Genomic DNA, 19,474 nt, shown 5'->3' with positions numbered 1-19,474 from the left:
GATGAGAGTTAGATGAGAAGATCAATGCCGCTCTCATATCTGTACATTAAATAAGCTGCAGTCAGGAGACGGTTATCTTAGCTTAGCACAAAGACTGAAAACAGGGGGAAACAGCTAGCCTAGCTCTGTCCATTGTTTAGAAATACACTTACCAGCACCTTTAAAGCTCACTAATTAACACATTGCATCATGTTTGTTTAATCTGTACATGAACAGAAATGTAAAAACAGCATTTTGTGGTTTCCTGTAGGTGTTTTTTTTTTTCAAGGCTAGCTGTTCCCCCTGCATCTAGTGTTTATGCTAGCCTAGGCTAGCTATGTCCTGACACCTGCTCCATACTCAGACATGAGACTGATATTTATGTCTTCATGTAATTCTCACCAAGAAGAGCGAATGAGCATTCATTCATTCATTCATTCATTTTCTGTAACTGCTTATCCTGTTATAGGTCGGGGGGGGGGAGCTGGAGCCTATGCTAGCTGACATTGGGCAAGAGGCATGGTACACTCTGGACAGAACAGGTGTGTGTGTGTGTGTGTGTGTGTGTGTGTGTGTGTGTGTGTGTGTTCTTACTGTGGTAGCACTAGTTGAGCCGACAGCTGCATGTTGGCCGAACAGTTCACCAGCGAACAGGAACGAGCGAACCAAGTCTGACAGAGAGAAAGAGGCAGAGTTTATCGATGACGTCCATAATGAATGGTGCAATCGGAATTTCCCTCATTGATAACATTACAAACTTCTCCCATGACCTCTGACCCCAGCCTTACAGACGATGAGTAACATCCTGGTGAATAACTCCTGCTGTAAATTCCTACGTTAACTTGTCCTGCTTTGTTATCATGAGTCAGTGGGACGTGCTGTGGACACAGGATGATCTGACTGATGTTGGTTAATGTGCTGCAGCTGTAAACACATCTGGGTTAGCAGGAAGTCATTTTCAATGTGGTGGAGCTGACATCAGATTAGCTGTTTCCTGCCCTTTAACACAGATCGGCTTGGTGATGGACAGACAGATCTGACAGTGAAATTGCTCCAAAAGGAAACTAATGGGTTAGTTATTATAATTCTGATTTTAACTCTGATAAGAGGACCACAGTGCAGTGCTTTAGTAATGGTGGTAGTAGTACAAGTATAGGCTAATATCAATTTCTGGTTAATCCTCAGTACACAGCATTCCTATAAAAACTTCATACTTAATAAATAATAACGAAAGAGTTCATACAAGATGTTAAAACTCTGGGCAGTTACAAAGAGTTAGGTTTTCAAACATGTACCCTACATCACAAGTTTAAGACTTTAGACTGGTTTCTGGCTTTAAGAGAGAGTAACTCATGTTCACAAACACTGAACTTTCCAAAGCCATCGAAATAACATGTTAGAGTTATTAATTTAGGTGGCGTTCCTCTTTAATACGTACTTATTTTTCTAACTGTTTTTTCTCTTCTACAACTTTAGCTGGTGTTAGCATTAGATGGTACCCTGTTGGTGTTACTATTAGGGGAACTGCCCATTGGTCTGACATCCCATTGTTCCGACCATATTAACCCATTGTTCCGAAGTCCGTTCCAAAATCATCATGATGCCCTGTGGTTAAGGTCTGGTTAGGTTTAAGCACAAAAAACACTTGGTTAGGGTCAGGAAAAGATCATGGTGTGGGTTAAAATGAAAAAGAAAGATCACATAAGCTGTGAGCCTGCTTCACCTCAAACCGTTCGTGGTGCACCATACGCCCGCCGCAAGCCATTCAGCACCGCAGACAGTCAGACTGATGGGATGTCGAACCAATGGGTTGTCGAACCAATGACATGGACCCACTATTAGCTGGTGTTAGTACTGGTTTGTACCTGGTTGGTTTAGCTGTAACTAGCTTGTGTTAGCACTGGTTGATACCTGGTTGGTGTTAGCACTAGCTGTAAATAACTGGTGTTAGCACTGGTTCACACCTGATTGGTTTAGCTTTAACTAGCTGGTGTTAGCACTGGTTCACACCTGGTTGGTTTAGCTTTAACTAGTTGATGTTAGCACTGGTTGATATCTGGTTGGTGTTAGCACTAGCAGTAAATAGCTTGTGTTAGCACTGGTTGATACCTGGTTGGTTTAGCCCTAACTAGCTGATGTTAATACTCGTTGATACCTGGATGGTTTAACTGTAACTATGGGAACTGCCCATTGGTCTGACATCCCATTGTTCCGACCATATTAAACCCATTGTTCCAAAGTCCCGTTGTTCCGAAATCATCATGATGCCCTGTGGTTAAGGTCTGGTTAGGTTTAGGCACAAAAACCACTTGGTTAGGGTTAGGAAAAGATCATGGTGTGGGTTAAAATGAAAAAGAAAGTGACAAACACATAAGCCGTGAGCCTGCTTCGTCTCAAGCCTTTCCCAGCTGACCCAGAGCCAGTCGCGGTGCACCATCAAGGTAGAAATACGCCCGCCGGGAGCCGTACACCGCGGACAGTCGGACTAATGGGATGTTGGACCAATGGGCTGTCGGACCAATGACATGGACCCATAACTATCTGGTGTTAGCACTGGTTGGTACCTTGGTTGTTTAGCTGTAACTAGCTGGTGTTAGCACTACTTGGTGCCCTGTTGGTGTTAGCTGGTAACTAGCTAGTGTTAGCACTGATACCTGGTTGGTTTAGCTTTAACTAGCTGGTGTTAGCACTACTTGGTGCCCTGGTGTTAGTTTTTTGCTGGTAACTAGCTGGTGTTAGCACTGATACCTGGTTAGTTTAGCTTTAACTAGCTGGTGTTAGCACTAGTTGGTGCCCTGGTGTTAGTTTTTTGCTGGTAACTAGCTGGTGTTAGCACTGATACCTGGTTGGTTTAGCTTTAACTAGCTGGTGTTAGCACTAGTTGGTGCCCTGGTGTTAGTTTTTTGCTGGTAACTAGCTGGTGTTAGCACTGATACCTGGTTGGTTTAGCTGCAACTATCTTGTGTTAGCACTGGTTGGTACCTGGATGGTTTAGCTGTAACTATCTTATGTGAGCACAGGATGGTACCTGGATGGTTTAGCTGCAACTATCTTGTGTTAGCACTGGTTGGTACCTGATTTGAGATGGTGTTCTGGTGTCCTGCGCTCTGCTGCAGAATGGGTTTTAATGGAGGGAAGTTTTTGGTTCTGTGGGTGCTTGTTTCTCTGTGACTGTAGGAAACTTCAAACCGGACCGGAGTAAAAATGTCCCTCACGTCCTTCTGTAGGAGAAAGAAACAGGAACAGAGGAGGAACAAGCACTGTTGGCATCATTGGGGTAATCCAAACACTTATTAATATGTTGTTACTTCAATATTAAACTTATTCACTGTATGTTTTTTGCGTGTGTGTATGTTACCCTTTGGTAAGCCACGTGTGTTGTACAAGTGAGCTGGCCATGTCGTGCTCTCACGTGCCCCTTTGTGCTATTGGATGACCCGTTACCATGGAAATAGAAACGATGAGGAAAGGATGGTTTATGGAGGAGGTCAGAGGTCAAATTATATTGAAGATCTGAAAAGGAGAGGAACAAGGTAATATCAGTAGGTAGGTCGTACACTCTTATGAACAATATAACTGTTCTGCCATTTGCTAAACCCCTCCCCCAAACAGCGACTGGCTTAAGCAACCGTAAATAGGCACAGAAAGCGTTTCTCTACATGTTGAAGCTGTGACTTAGGACAAGGTCCACGGTCCACCCGGCACCCTAACTTGGGCCAGATTTGGCCTCGGGGTTTGAGCTGAGTATCAGTGACCAAGAGTTGTGTATACTGGACAATTGTGTTTACAGTACCTATAGCTCCTCTGAAGTGTCTGGACTTCACACTGAAGCAGACAGTAACTTTAAGGCAGACAGTTGGAGTCTTGTGTTCGTGGCACAGCGCCACCCGCTGGTCAATCTGCTCGGGCAGAGTCAGAAACGCCTTCACCTGAATCACGGGTCGGGTCCTACAGCACACAGGACACATTCACAGACATTATTACAGCATGTCAACTGGACTGAAATACAGTCCAAATTCAAATCAGGGTTTTATTATTTACAATCATTATTCTGCTTCTAGAAAATCTTTTTAAAGATTCTTAAAACACAGATTTCCATTCACAATATTTTCAGCAGATGTTGGGAAACTTTAGGGTTTTCTCATTGTGGGATGTCCCGTTCCCCCTGCAGTATAATTTCCTTCTAAATCAGCTAAAATAAGGAAGCCTCCTTCCTGTATCTTTGTATGAAAGGAGACAGGACTTCCTGTTGGAACAGAAAGCTTCAGGGTGGTTTTACCTGAGAACCACAGCCGAGTCCGAGAGGAAAGCACCGACCGCCACATCTGCAGAGAGACAGAAAGAGACACAGTTTTAAATAGTGTTTAAATGTACAATATGGTAGATGTTGTGACTTAGGAAGCGGTAATTCAGGTTACCGTGGTAGCCGTTAGCATCAATGTCAATGCCAGAGCTCAGTGACTGGCCGAACATCCTGAGGTCACGACCCAGTGTGGATCCGGTAATCCTCTAATAAACACACACACATACACACCATGTTGGACATCAATGAACAGAATAAGTACTGAAACTTAATTTTGGGACTCAAGAAAGTCAGTCCTGATTAAATTTAATATGAATATTCCTCATGATGAAAATCAAGTCAGGGGATGGTCTGTTTATTTCATATATTCATTGTATTTACTAATTCACCCCTCTCTTAATACAGGCTCCAATATAAAACCACAGAGGACTGATCATTATCATGAAAGTTATACAATACATTTTCTAATTCCCCAACCGAAGATCTCATTTAGCTAAGTGTTCCCATGAAATGAGAATGTTTTTTGAAAAGTGCTTGATTAGTAAGTGCATTTTTATTGTTATTGTTGTTAAATGTACCTGAGATGGAGTTGGTGAGATGCCCTCCTTCCTGCCGTTGTAAATGTAGACGGCTCCTTTTAGCTCGTCTTCCTGTGGGGCACCAACCGCCACATCTACACACACACACACACACACAGAAGTTTACATTACTGTATTAGTGAGGATGTTTGTGGTCTCCCTTCACTAACCCATTAACCTGCCCTCAATCTTTCACCTACAGATTGATTTCCTTCCTAACAGGCAGCTTTTAGTTTACGTTGCTTCTTTTACTGACATTTCAGAAACTTAAAACTTGCTGCAGGTTGTTATCCAATAAGTGGGTAATTGATCCTCTGAGTGGTCAGGTCCAAACTTTCTGAGGAGTGTGTGTGTTGGGGAGGCCCTGCTGGGAAATGTTTAGCAGGATGAAAGTAAATAAACATGAGAAAACACCAGCATGGTCTTTTAATATTTAACCTGAGGCCTTTAGAGATGTGCAGGTCTGAAAGGCACGCTGGTGTTTTTTCTTCAAAGAGAGAGCTACTGGAACACACACACACACACGCATGCACACGCTGCCTTTTATCTAGCTGTGGCAGATTAGAAGGAAGGTTCAGTTAAAGAGCAGCAACAGTTTGTCATTACAGTTTTAATGGACTTAATGACACACTCCACCCCTCACACACACACACACACACACGCACGCAGATGGTGAGGGGTCTGCATGTGTGAGGGCGTTGTGTTAAAGTCAGTGATGTTAGTTATCAGGAAGTAGCAGTTACTGTTGGTGGGGGTGGGTTGTACCCCCTTGGCAAGAAACCTAAATTCACAAACAAATACAGCATGTGTTTTTGGGTGTTCAGTGCAGTAGCAGTCATCGCAGTATTGCAGTAGTATTAGGAGTATTGTGTGGTAATTCGTGAGGCAGAAAGCCAAAGAGCAGCTCTTAAACTTCCATCTTTACCACTGCTGAGATACAGTGGCAGCAGTAGTGTAAGTATTATCAGAAGCAGTATTAGCAGTAGCACAGTAGCTGTATGCAGAAGGTTGCTGTTGTAAGTAAGCAGTATTTATTTATGATAGCAGAAGAAGTATTGCAGTGCGAATAACAATGGCAACTGTTATAGTGTTGTCAATGGAATTAGCAGCAATAGTATTGGTAGTGCAGTGTGTACTTGAAGTGATCTCTCCAGAATAAAAGCTGACAGGTGTGGTCATTACCAGAGTAACCGTCGTCATCCAGGTCTCCCAGGTCAGCGATGGTCTCTCCAAATCGAGCAGCGTAGGCATTATTACCAGTCAGCTGAAACTCCGCCTCCAACAGGTTAGCCTGAGGCAGAGTCAGTTTGTGAGGAAACAGACGACACAAACTTTGACTAAATAGTCTTTCTCACATGAGTATGAAATTAGTGTGTAGTATTGGTTAAGGTTTCCTCATAATAAAATCAGTTGCACAAAGCACACTTAAGTCTTCTCCCTAAGGTTTCCTTAAGATGTTCACTTAAGTATTTATGGTTCAAGAAAAACTTAAGGCACCTCTGACTCTATCTTGACTGCAACGTGACCGAGATTATGGTGATAAATAAAAACACTAATCTCTTTCAACGCAGTAAATAACTTAATGTTTGTCCTTAACAAAGGAAACCATTTAAGGGATTCTGTGCAACTGTGTAAGTCCCTCAGCTAAGCCTCAAGCGTCATACTTAAGGACAAAACGTATGGTTGCTGATCCTAATGTCTGCCATGTTGACTCCACAGAGAGATCCCACATTAATATGCACTACTTTGTGTTAAAATAGTGTGTGGACTCACCTCCCCCTGGTTGATGTACACATGGACTCTTCCCTCCTCCCTGGTGATGCCCGTTGCCATGGGAGCGCCGACCAACAGATCCGACAAACCATCAGCGTTCAGATCCACCACACACACGCTGGAGCCAAAGTAAGATCCCAGCTGCACAACAAAGACATGCGAGCTAAGTGCTAAGCATTCCATTGTTCTGAATGGAGGATGCTAATGCTAAATGGCTTCTCACCTCTTTTCCGGACACTTCAGCGACGACCCGCAGCATGTTGCTGTCTACTGCGAAGATGAAGACCTGCACAGCACAAGGACACACACTAACTTCAACCATCACAAGTATTTCACACAACACACATCATCAAAAACTTAGTAACAACTCAACTGTCACTTAACACCATCAAGAAGAAGTGAGAGTGAGACCAACTGTCTTAATGCTACACACACAAACAACCACTTAGACTTTTAGTGCAGTTACTAAACAGACAGACAGGTAGACACACAGACAGGTGGCTCTTACCTTGCCCCTCTGGTTGTATTGCGGAGCTCCACCCACGACCTCCACAGAGGAGGGACCCAGGAAATGACCAGCTCCAACAGCGTAACCTGAACAGCAGCAAGACACAGTGTCAGAGACTTTTGCAGTTGTGGAGAGTAATTAAATACATGAACTAGTAGTAGTTAGGAAATACTGCACTTCTACTAAACCACTGATTCTCTAACTTTTTGATTGGTGTGACCTTTTACAAAAACATTGTGTCATTGGGAGAAGTAGTTTCAGATGTCTATGATTTCCACAAAAGAGACATTTCCTCTCTTAACCTCTAACATATTTTCCTTTACATAGTTGTTGAGGTCAAACTATGCATTGCTTCACAAAAAAGCAAAGGGCAGAGGAATGTCTTAAAAATAACATGACTTTCACTTTTGACACAGTATGCTGATAACACTTCTGTACTTTTATTTAAAGGCCTAGCGTGTAGGATTTAGTGGCATCTGGCATTGAGGGTTGAAGATTGCAATAAACTGAAACGGCCCATGCAGAAACGTGCATTGCTTTATCTAGAGTCTAGAGTTGGTTTCACCATTTTGGGCTACTGCAGAACAACATGACGAACGATTCTGTATGTAGATATAAAAGGCTCTTTCCAAAGCCCAGTTCAGACCAAAGATTTGCGACGAGACGGTCAACAGTCAATCGACTTGTAGTGAAGTCTGCTGGTCAAGTCAAAATGACCACAGACGGTGTGTGGCGTATTTAGTGTGATGCTCATTTTCTGTTTTTCGATGTTTCATCACTACAAATGCAGCTGTAGCCAGTATCTCACTATCACTATCCTCATTCATGTTTTAAGAAGCTACAAATTATATTCAGCCACAAAATAAACCTCAAAAGCTGCAAATCAGAACAGAAGTACAGAGAGTTGTTGCATAGAGATGATACACCATCTCATCTAGTTGCATTGGTGTGAACCAGCAGGTTTTTAGAACGTTGCAGAACGGCGCATTGCAAGTAGCTGCCTGTTTCAATTTGTCTTGTCGTGAATCTTCGGTCTAAACTGGGCTTAAGATAACGAGCTGATTATAAACTACTGAAAACATATTATATTCCATTTCTGCCAATATATCCAACCGAATCCTACAAACAGTTTGTTTTTGTTCTGTTTTGTTTTACAAACCAGGTATAATGTGTTAATTGCAGGTGTTAGTAGGTGATTTTTGTTCTATATTTTTTTTAGAAAGATTTTATTGGGTACATCACACTGACAATGACAAAATAAAGTTTCAAAAATTACAACCACTACTGAATAACACCAATGTGGCCAAAAAGGTTTTTGGTTAGGGTTATGGTTTGACATCTTGTGGTTATGGGTGAAGAAACTGAATGCAAGTCTGTGCAAAAAACAAGTGTGTGTGTGAGAGAGAAAAAACGCACAACCACAGTTTTCAAATGTGTTCAAGCTGTACTTCCGTCTTAAATGTCTGCCGTTACTTTCTGTCAAATTGTGCTGATAAGTTAAATCCTGCACACACACACAACACAGACTCAAAACAATATTTTGCGCTCGATGTTGGTGTTATTTGAGCCTCATTTCATCAGTCTTGGTGTGTTTCTTCCAATATGTTGTAAACATTGAAAATGTTTTCACAGCTTCATCTGAAGAACATCACACCTTTCTTCTCAGCTTCCTGTTTTCAGCACAAATACTGAGAGATGATGGGGTCATGGCGACACATGTTGAAATGCACTTACATAACCTCTTCATTTCTGTCTGTCTGCAGTGAAGTAGTTTCATAAATGTCATGCAATCCAGGATTCTTGAGTCAGGATTAAAATAAAATTGACTCTTGGTCATTTACACACGGCAAGCAGAATTTTGTAACTTAAATGTAAGATTTTTTAAATTCAGGACCTGCGAATACATGTGAACGTGTTCAGGACAAAAAGTCAAGAGGGATGAGGAGTCAATGTGAGACAGCACAACTGCAGCTGAATCTTGAATGATTCCCCACAAAGTCAGAACTGAAACTGAGATAAGAAACAAATGCACGATAAGATGAACTGTGCCTTTTCACTTCACAAGAACTCCACGTCATCCAATTAAAAACCTCTTTAAGCTGCAGTTGTATTGATCCCTGATGTTTTTCAACAGGGGCGGCAATGTTCATATTCATGCAGAGCTGAGCCACAATCAACCATGTCGGTTTAGGTCACACTCTACACAGCATGTGTGGTTTTTCACAGGTCGACCACATCTTCATTTATAGCTGTTTTTTCCTGTACTACTTCTCCCTGCAATACCGAAAACTGATCCGCTGACCAAATGGTGCAGAAAGTGTGTCTTGTGCCTATTTTTATTGAACAGCACTGCAGATAAAGCACTATTTAATCCTGTTGACAAATGCATCGCCTGTCTTAAAAATGGTTCATAATAAAAGCCTCCCAGTGGTTTGCTGGTGAATGCTTTTCATGTGAAGCAGCAGAAAATGTTTTGTTTGCAGATACTTGAGATTGTGTTCAGACCGACATCAGCGCCCTGTGAAAAATTTGTCTTCTCACTCTTTCAGTTAAAAGTAAAAAGTTCCTTTTAACATTAGCATGATGGCTGCAGCATTTGAGCAAATAAACAAAAGTCCAAATTTGTTGATCTATACTTGCGTACAGTTGGACTTGATATAAAGTCAACAGCAGAATTCCTGAGCTATCCTTCACCTAATTAATTGACGAGTGAATTTATTCAGGGATTGCGCTCTGGATGGTCATTAAATCAAAATATGTTTTGAAATCTATCAGTGATGCAGCATGTGAGAGGACAGAAAATATTCGTCTTTCTTTATTGTCAGTAAACTTTTCAAGTCAGTGCTGTTTCATGTGCAAGGTGCCAAATATTGTGAAAGCATGGTGAAGTGAAGGGGAGGAATCTGATTGTCTAATCTGACAAGGCTCTATCCAGCTGAAACCCATCACAACCAGTCTACACAGGATGTTTAGTGAAAGCAGCTCATCATCAGCATAGCAGCAGCAGCCTGAGTCTTTCATGAATACACAGGAAGCATTCAGCCACAGTACTGCTGTGGGCTCAGTGGCATTTAAAGAAACCAGTGTATCTGATTACTCAGAATCACGTGAAATGGACTTTTAAAAACTGTGAAAACTTCATCCTGTGTAGACAGAGTGTCAACAGTTAATCTGTGTATCTGCCGCTGTAACATACTTAAAATCAAAAATCAAAAATAATATGTGAAACGAGTTCATCACACTACAGGAAAATGTGTTATTAACCAGTCAAAATTAAGTAGATAAAAGGAGGTTTTATAATTGTGAGAAAAAATGAGCAGTACTCTCTGCTTTGATGCTTTTGCATGTCCACTAAAGAAGCCAAAACGAAGATCATGCCGCTGCAAGCGACAGACTCTCGTTAGCAGATAACTTAGTAGCGCAGAGTACACACACGTGCAGCAACAGACTTTTGTTAGGTTCGGTTTTGTTCGGTTTAATCAAACTCAAGTTTGCCCCCTAAGTGATGTTCGTTTGGGCAGGTGTGAACAAAGCAATCACACTCAGGTGCGCACCAAAACAAACGGATCGAGACCTTCTTGAAGAGGTGGTCTCAGTCTGGTTACAAACGAACTCTGGTGCGGTTCATTTGTGGTGAGAACGTGTTCCGACCTGGATCTGAACCAACTGCAGTCACATGACACATTGTTTGGGTTAAACATGAGCATGTTACAGTCCTGGAGGATTATTAATGTGCACCTCCTCCTGTACTGCCTTAATATGCACATTCAGCACATCCAATGCATCAAAACATTGTTTTCTAGTTGGAGCCGCGCCTCGTTTTCAAACTGTATGGTTTGACTAAAATGAACAATGACAGCAATATAGTCCACGATGAGCAGCGCTAAAATCAACCTGCGTAGTTGTCCCTCCATTGTGACATTAGAAAGTGTCACATTTATCTTGCAAGTGTACTCTTCTTCAACGTTTGCTTTACTTCCTGGATTTTTCCCACATGGAAATTCTGACCAATCATCAATCAGGCATTTGCACTGCGCAAGGCATTGAGCATAACAGTTACCCAGGTAGCTTCCAAAGCTGACGGCTCCAGTGTCTTCATCCAGGTACACAGACATCCCTCTGCTAGACGTGTTGAAGACCAGAACTGAACCAGTCCAATAGGACGTCCCTGGAGCCCCCATGATGATCAGATCCTGAGAGAGAGACAGGCAGATAAAGTTTCTATGATATAATGTGACCTACATCTCTATTTAAGATCTACTATATCTCTTACACATGAAACCTCTCATAAAATTATCACATCTGCTACATTTGTCGCTTTTAATAGAAATTTTCACACTCAACACAGGAAGTTAAAAGTCTTTGTTCTCTTTTTTAAAATGGTGACAATGAACTCCTGCAGTTCAACAGCACGAGGAGGAACAAGAACCAACGTGTGCATGTACTGAAGTTATACATAAGACATCAGCCATGGATCATATTCAGTCTGCTGGTGGAAACATTGAAGACAAACAGGATTTTAAAAGGAGCTTACTGACCTCTGTCAGGAAGTTGGAAATACCGGCCTGACATGACCCATAATCCTCACCGAATTTCCTTTGGTGGTCTGTAAGAGACAGACGGAGACAAACAGAAAAGTTGAGAGGTGAAGGTGAACAAACAAATAGGAAGATAAAACCCAAATGTTGTTTTTTTTTTTGCTAGGGTTGAACAGCTGCTGCATTCACACACAAAAATGAAAGGCTGAGACATTATCCCAAATTCAAACATGCGAGAACGTCCTCACTTTTCAAAAATGTCTTTCAAGGGTCTCTGTTTATGTAGTCACAAGACATTTTGATAGTGACACATTATTTGGGGGGATAGTCATATTTTTATAACACCAATGTACTATAATGTGCTTGTGTGTACCTCTGTAGCAGGGAATGATGGGTTGGGCATTTGTCAGGTCGCTGCTGTAGCGATAACACACTCCGTTAGGCAGCTTGTGGTTCTGACCGTCCTTCTTTGAGTAGAAGACGTTCTTCCAGCGGTGAGCACATGCCTAAACACACACACAAACACACAGCATGCAAACAACATGTGACATGGACTCATTAGTGACAATAACACAATCACAAGTTAGCACCCGAGTGTCGTTATTCTCATGACCCATGTCACTGTGACAGAGGCTCTGTTTGTGTGCGTGTGTCGAACATGATCAGCCCTGTTGTGTTTTCATTTGTAACCCTAATTTTTTACTCACTGTGTAACGGAGACGTTCACAATGAGTAGGCAGCTGCTGTAAACAACTTAGCTTGATCACATACTTCAAGGCCTTTTTTAGAAACTGAGATCTGGCTGGTAGAAGTGATGCTACCTTTGAGGTTTTCAAACAGAGCTCTGCTGCGTACATGTTCCATAACGGCTTTATTCACACATGATAAGACCAGTGTGGACGGAGCTACAGATTTGCTGTGTCACTGTTGGAGAGCAGTGCTGAGTTGTAAAGTATAAATATAAAGGAAGAAGTGTTCTCACTTCTTTGGCACGCTTCCTCACTGATGAACTTATAAACTTACTCTGCAGTTGAATAATAAGCGCTTTCTCTTTTAGAAAGCTGACCTGAAAATAAAATTCGCTTATGCTGTAACTCTCTGTGTCAGGAAATATAAACTATACTGATTCTGTTGCTCAGTAGTTCCCAACTGAATTAGTCATGGGGTCCAGATTTCTTCATTAGTTCAAGGTCCACACAGTTTAATATGTTCAGGGTCACACTTGTGTTTGGCCATGTCGTTGAGCCAGTCTGCTGTCTCTGTCAAGTATCTGTCTGTTTGTCACTCACTCTGCAGCAGGAAACTGCTCTTCAAAATCAAGTGTTTTTTACAAACCTGACATGTCTGCAAGTCAATTGTGGTCCATTCAGAATGGACCAGCGACCCATTGTTGGACCGTGACCCACCAGTTGGGAACCACTGCTGTAGGTATTGTGTATAAGCTTCCATTTTTCGGAGAAGAAAAAAAAATTTTTGGACACATAGGCTGAAACACAAAACAGCGTCTAGGCCTCAACTGTGTTGAGTGTTTGACATTTTAGGGCTGGTGTTGCTGGGAGTCGTGCTTTCAATGTTAATGGTGTGCTACTAAAAAGCGGCCTCACAGCAAGAGGGTTCCTGGTTCAAATCCCAGGTGGGGGAGCCCTGTGGAGTTTGCATGCTCTCGTTGTGTCAGTATTAAAGTTGTCTCCAGGTACTCCAGCTTCCTCCCACAGTCCAAAGACATGCAGGTTAACTGGTGACTCTAAATTGTCCGTAGGTGTGAATGTGAGTGTGAATGGTTGTTTGTCTGTCTGTCTGTCTGTCTGGTGACCTGTCCAGGGTGTACTCTATCTTGCCTAATGTCAGCTGGGATAGGCTCCAGCCCCTATGACCCCTAACAGGAAAAGCGGTTACCGAAAATGAACGAATGAATGAATGACTTGAGCACATCATGACCCTGTGAACAAAGTGTTGTTTTGCCCTTTTCAACAGCCCATATAGTGCTGGTTATGCATCATCAGCGATTTAAAATCGATTAAAGACAGGTACGCATGATATATAGTCCACAAAAAAGCATAATGAAACCCCGAGTCAAGGCAAACTACTTCACCAAGTTACAAAAGTTAAAAAGCCTTTATAAATTCTATCAAAAACACTTTATTAATCCCTCAAAGGGCTATTTGAGGCAAGCAAGTTTGCAAACAGAAGTCAAATAGACAATCTACAATGGTAAATAGACTTCTTCTTCGTCTTCTGACTGGTCAAATTGTTCTTTCACAATTTCACACGTTACATTCACCTCTTCACACTCACACACCCCTTCATACACTGTTGTCCGAAGCTGCCATATAAAGTGCCACTTGCTACTCAGTTTAAAAATTCACACATTCAGCCATCTGAAGCAGGTTTTTAGTATCTCACACAACGATACTTTCACATGCAGACTGGAGGATGACTAGTGGACTACCTGCTCTACCTCCTGAACCACAGCCGCTTGTGTGTGTGGTTGATATTCATTGGTCTTAAGTAGGGCTGCAACTAACGATTATTTTCATTGTCAACTAATCTGTCAATTATTTCTTCGATTAGTCGACTAATCATTTCATCGAAAAATGTGGTAAAATGTTGAAAAATGTCGGTCTGTCTCGCCCAAACCCCAAAATTACGTCATCTAATGTCTTGTTTCATACTCACGCCAAAGGGTTTTAGTTCACTGTCACGGGAGAGTGTGTAAAGCTGTCAATATCTGAACATAAGAAGCTGCAGTAAGAGTATTTTGGGGTACTTTTATAGTGCTTTTCTATGAAAAATGACTCAAACCGATTAGTCGACTACTAAAATAGTCACCGATTATTTTAATAGTTGATTAGTCATCGATTAGTCAACTAATCGTGGCAGCCCTAGTCTTAAGCCATGAAAGGCTTTTTAACTTTTGTACGTTGACGTTTTGGGGGCTTCAATCCTTTTTTGCTTGGACACAATCTACCAACATCATTGTCAGTTGGAGCCTTAAACTGGTCTACTGAAAACACAGCTCAAAACAAACACCAGTGATTTCTATAGTAACAGATACATTTCAGGGGAGGTGTGTGTGTGTGTGTGAGGGAGAGAGGGAGAAAGTGTGTGTTTTACCAGGATGTGTCCTCCGTTGTCTCCAGGTTGTCTGGCCAGACTGACTCCCAGCCACTGGTGATCACTCTCTGCATCACACGTCTTCCCACAGGTCACCACGTCTGCACACAAACACACACACACCTTAACTCAACAGTTTCACACCTGCAGCCTTCACAGGTAATTGAGTGGTGTTTGACTGTTAAAGGCCACAGCTGAGCAGCTGATAGCATCAACATGGCAGGCAGCTGAGTCAAATGTCTGTGTGTATGGTGAGGAAGCAAAGTATGATCCAGGAAGTCTAGTCTATGTAATATATTTATGAGTTTGTATTGTATGATAGGTAATGCTTTAGATGACGCTCTTCTATCTCACGAGGAACTAGTTAACACACCAGCATGCAAGGGGAGGCAGTGGCCGGGCTGAGCCGAGATGTTGCAGCGGTAAACAGCTCCTGGAGATCGGACTGATGGACTGGAGGTCGAGTTCGCGACTGGAGCTCCAACCACCAACCTAAAGAGAAAGAGAGACACAGAGAGAGACAGTTAGACAGGATCTGTCTTTGTGTCTGCTCAGTGTCTGAATGGCATCTGTGTGTGAAGCATCAAAGAGCGTCTCTCATTGACAAGAGCAGGCTAATTAGCATGCACACACAAACACACGCAGACACAGTCCTACTGTGAAGACAGCAGCTAATAGAGCATCATTAAGATAATTAAACTAATCTGAATTTACTGTTCTCTGGCAGATCAACAGAGGATCAATAGAGGATTACCAAAAAGACAGTAAAAAATCAGAATAGGTTTAAGGTTGATACCAGCTGTGTGCTCCGTGGTGATGTAGCAGGACTGAATATCCAAACATGGATGAGTGGGGGCCATTGAACTCCAGACTGTGTTCTTGATCCAGATTGTACCCTGCTGCAGGATGGACCAGGACCAGGACAAGGATCAGGCTGCAGCACATACACATGCTGCCCGCTGGGGGATACATGATGGAGGACAGACTGCAGGGACACAAGAGAGACACCAATCAATAATTGATACACCAATGATCAGAAGAAAGATGGTTTTTTTCTGTCTCCATCTTTAAAAACTCATGTGGTCGATGTCTCTATTCTTCAAACTCACAGAACTCTATTTAAAATTCTTGTAGAGCTCTTGTGCCCAGTTCAGACCAAAGACGGGCTGGAGCACCTGTCGCAGCAAGCGAATGCACCATCTGTGGTTATTTTGACTTTGACAACAAGCTGATTTGCTGTTGAAACAGGTGACCTGCTTTAGCCACTGGTGATTTGACCAGCTGAGTTGCAAGTGACACCATCAGCCAGCTTGAGTCGAGCTCAGACGGCCAGTTCACACTGCTGCAAGTTTTCTGTGCAACGTTCTAAAATGGTTTCATCTCGTCATGAGTCTTTAGTCTGAACTGGGCTTTAAAGTTTCCAAAGATACCAGTTTCATGTCGGACTCTTAGTGTTGACATCATATAGCTTTAGCTACAGCAGCAGATGGTTAGCTTAGCTTAGCATAAACAGGGTGTCAGCAGGTATCAGACACATCATGCTTTTTAAGACCTTTTCAAGATAAAATTTTAGCAAATTTAAGAGGGATTTTTGGACAAATTATCATTTTCCTGTTAAAACATTGCAGGTAGACCACTCCTGAGCAGAGGAGGTTTTATGGTAGTAATATGGTTATTAGAGTGAGTTTGGTTAGCCTACATTTAGCCAACAGGTAAGTGCAAACACAAAGTAAAAAGACAGTACTAGGTTCAGTGATTGGTTTAAACCAGTGGTTCCCAACTGGTCCAGCAACGGGGTCCAGATTTCTCCTTAGTCATTAGTTCAAGGTCCACACAGTTTAATACATTCAGCCTCATACTAGCCTAGCTAGGGAGACTTAAGTCTACTGTTGCCACACATTCTCACTCCGATCTCGTCACGTGCGGTCATAGACTTTCTACGTCCAGATACGACATGAAAGGTACCCTGGATGTGTTGGTTGTTGACGTTCTGGACGCCGTGTCAAGTTCTGCCTGTTACATGCATTGTCTTCTTTCAAGATACACTTCTGTTTTCACAGGAAATTTACCGTTTACATACAGTCTCTTTCAAAATAAAAGCACTACATTGGTAAAACACTGTGAATTTATGTTTTTTTTTTCCTTCAACAACAAAAGCACGTGGTTGGGTTTAGGAAAAAAGAACAGGGTTTGGCTTTATAATCTCACGGGACATGAACGGGTCCTGATTGTTGGACCAATCTAGCCTTTTTTCAGCAGTGTTTGACGCCACAACTCACTGCCCAGGTGCCAGTTTTGGATGACTTCGGAGTGGGACTTGATTGACTGTAGCCATTGCTTGTTATGTTTTAAGAGGAAAAGGCACCAGGCCATGAACGCATGACGCACATTTTAGTCGACGAAATGTTAAAACATTATTTAAATCGGTATATATAGGCACATTTTTACAGTTGAAGAATGTAAGAATCAATTTAGACCTACATCAATGAATGAAAATTAAAATGTTAAAAGAAAAGGGTTATTCATTTCCATATAATTTTCCTGTCAAAGCCTCAGGGAGCCCCTGGAGGGCGGCTAAAAGGCTGAATGCAGCTCTGGAGCCACAGGTTGCCTAGCCCTGAGTTAGGCTAATGCTCGTTCATTCATTCATTTATTCATCCATTTTCCGTAACTGGCCCCTGTTTGGGCTATCCCTGCTGACATTGGGCGAGAGGCAGGGTATACCCTGGACAGGTCACCAGACTATCACAGGGCTGACACATAGAAACAGACAACCATTCACACATTAACCTGCATGTCTCTGGACTGTGGGAGGAAGCCGGAGTACCTGCAGGAAACCCACGCTGACACAGGGAGAACATGCAAACTCCGCACAGAAGGGCTCCCCCACCCCAACCAGGAACTCTCTTGCTGTGAGGCAACAATGCTAACCACTGTACCACTGTGTCGCCCTGCAGCTAATGTTCAGCTACATATTTATGGACAGACAGTAGGTCAGCTATCAGTTTTCTAATCTCTGTGAGCAACAGTAGGCTACAGCTTAAAATATGTTTAACTGATCTAGACATTTAGACACATTAGTCTAATTCTTAACTTGCAACTAATCCATCTAACTAATACTACAGATTAAATCAAATGTATGAATATCTCACTCTTTGACATGAAATCAGACCAAATCAGTGGGCAGAACAAACTTTGCTGAGGTCCCTCAAACTTCTTGGTTCAGTCCTGACAACTGAACTCTTCTTAACATTATTTCTAGTTCATAAAAATTTATTAAGGCATATCAGGACTTGAAAATTAAGCATTTTTACATTGTGGTACTGTTTGTGAAGTGAAGGATTTGGGGGCATTTGTCAGCTCTGGACAAAAGCAGGACTTCAAACTAACTACTCTTACTATCATCACTTTATTTTCGGATTAATTGCGATTAATAAATGTTAATAAATGTCTTTAAAATGTCTTTTTAAAAACACTAAATATCTACAAACTTATTTTTCAGTCTGACCGACAGCTCATGAATTAAACATTTAGTTTAATAAGCTGCAAACAATCGTTTGATGACTGAAAACTTTTCTTCATTGACTCTGCCAGTCATTCATTTTATCTCCATCCATCAGTTTATTAACCGAATAACGGTCAATCTAACTGTGTCACTGTACCGTTATCCCGGGTCAGCCAGCAGATATCCCGGGTCAGACTGCGGGTCCAGTCGGCACCGGCCAGATGTTGAATCAAAGTCCCAAAAATCTCCGTTAAATCCGTCTTCTCCCGGCGTGACTCACTGGAGGAAACCTCCTGTTGCTCCTCGGTCCGTTAACCGTCTCGTGCGTGAAACCACCGGCTGTCCGCGCGCTCGAGGACGCAGCGCACGAGGCTCTGGGACCGTGTGACACACTGAAGAAGAAGAGCTGAGTGAAAGAGGCTGAAGAGAAAACCCAGAAAGTTTCATCTGAGTTTCAGAAGAAGTCAATGAAACTGAGAAGTGAGCGCGTGGAGGCCCTCCCTCCCTCCCTGTGTCTGTGTTAGTGTGTGTGTAACGGTGTTTCTTCTCCACCCCCGCAGTGTCCGCCTAAACTGAGCGCGCGAGGATGTGCACGCGGCTCTGTGTGTGTGTTTTGAGTGTGTGTTTGGGGTGTTTCCTCTTCAGTTATCACTACAGTGTGAATGGAGTCAGTGGGGCTGTAATCTGATTTAAGAGGCTGAAACACACAAACACTCACATACTGTATACAGCGGAAAAACAAGTAAACATAAACAATCGGTCGGACTCTGCTGGTCAGAGCTTGTACAGATGTTACAGATGTGACAGTGGACCACAGAGGTGAAAATACCCACTCAAACTTAAGTAGGACTACAATTTTGAGGTACTTTACTTATGAATTTCCATTTTTGCAATGTTAGACTTCTATTACACATTTCAGAGGAAAATATTACACCACATTTATTTAGCTAATAACTTTAGTTACATTATTCAGTAGTATAATTATGCAATCTTTGTTTTTATCCTTTTCTGTTTATGCGCGATTGTGGTTATTTAATAGGGGAGGTATCTTCATTAAATACTTCATTTGGCTTCTAAATAAACTAAACTAAAAAAAACTGCATTATGTGTATTATTAGGTTAACATAAGACTTTATTAATACCTGGAGAATTCACAAGCTTCCCAGCAGCATATAA

General features: G+C 42.1%; 1 protein-coding gene across 1 annotated transcript in view; it reads right to left on the bottom strand.

Annotated features, from left to right (window-relative positions):
- itga4 (integrin alpha 4) overlaps positions 1-18,803 on the bottom strand; it is a 29,053-nt gene extending 10,250 nt beyond the window's left edge. Inside the window, exons 1-18 of the mRNA XM_033617947.2 lie at positions 18,456-18,803; positions 15,590-15,778; positions 15,167-15,285; positions 14,794-14,894; positions 12,053-12,185; positions 11,680-11,747; positions 11,202-11,334; positions 7,142-7,227; positions 6,857-6,919; positions 6,634-6,774; positions 6,043-6,151; positions 4,861-4,955; positions 4,398-4,488; positions 4,259-4,304; positions 3,773-3,927; positions 3,338-3,492; positions 3,054-3,200; positions 574-650 (exon numbers count right to left, since the gene is read on the bottom strand). Coding sequence (XP_033473838.2) covers positions 574-650; positions 3,054-3,200; positions 3,338-3,492; positions 3,773-3,927; positions 4,259-4,304; positions 4,398-4,488; positions 4,861-4,955; positions 6,043-6,151; positions 6,634-6,774; positions 6,857-6,919; positions 7,142-7,227; positions 11,202-11,334; positions 11,680-11,747; positions 12,053-12,185; positions 14,794-14,894; positions 15,167-15,285; positions 15,590-15,765 — 1,895 coding nt within the window. The 5' untranslated portion in view covers positions 15,766-15,778; positions 18,456-18,803. The remainder of the gene's footprint in view (positions 1-573; positions 651-3,053; positions 3,201-3,337; positions 3,493-3,772; positions 3,928-4,258; positions 4,305-4,397; positions 4,489-4,860; positions 4,956-6,042; positions 6,152-6,633; positions 6,775-6,856; positions 6,920-7,141; positions 7,228-11,201; positions 11,335-11,679; positions 11,748-12,052; positions 12,186-14,793; positions 14,895-15,166; positions 15,286-15,589; positions 15,779-18,455) is intronic.
- Between the last annotated feature and the right edge of the window lie 671 nt (positions 18,804-19,474).

This window comes from Epinephelus lanceolatus, chromosome 14, assembly GCF_041903045.1.
Source record: "Epinephelus lanceolatus isolate andai-2023 chromosome 14, ASM4190304v1, whole genome shotgun sequence".
NCBI lineage: Eukaryota > Metazoa > Chordata > Actinopteri > Perciformes > Serranidae > Epinephelus > Epinephelus lanceolatus.
This window is presented reverse-complemented; position numbering and strand designations above follow the sequence as displayed.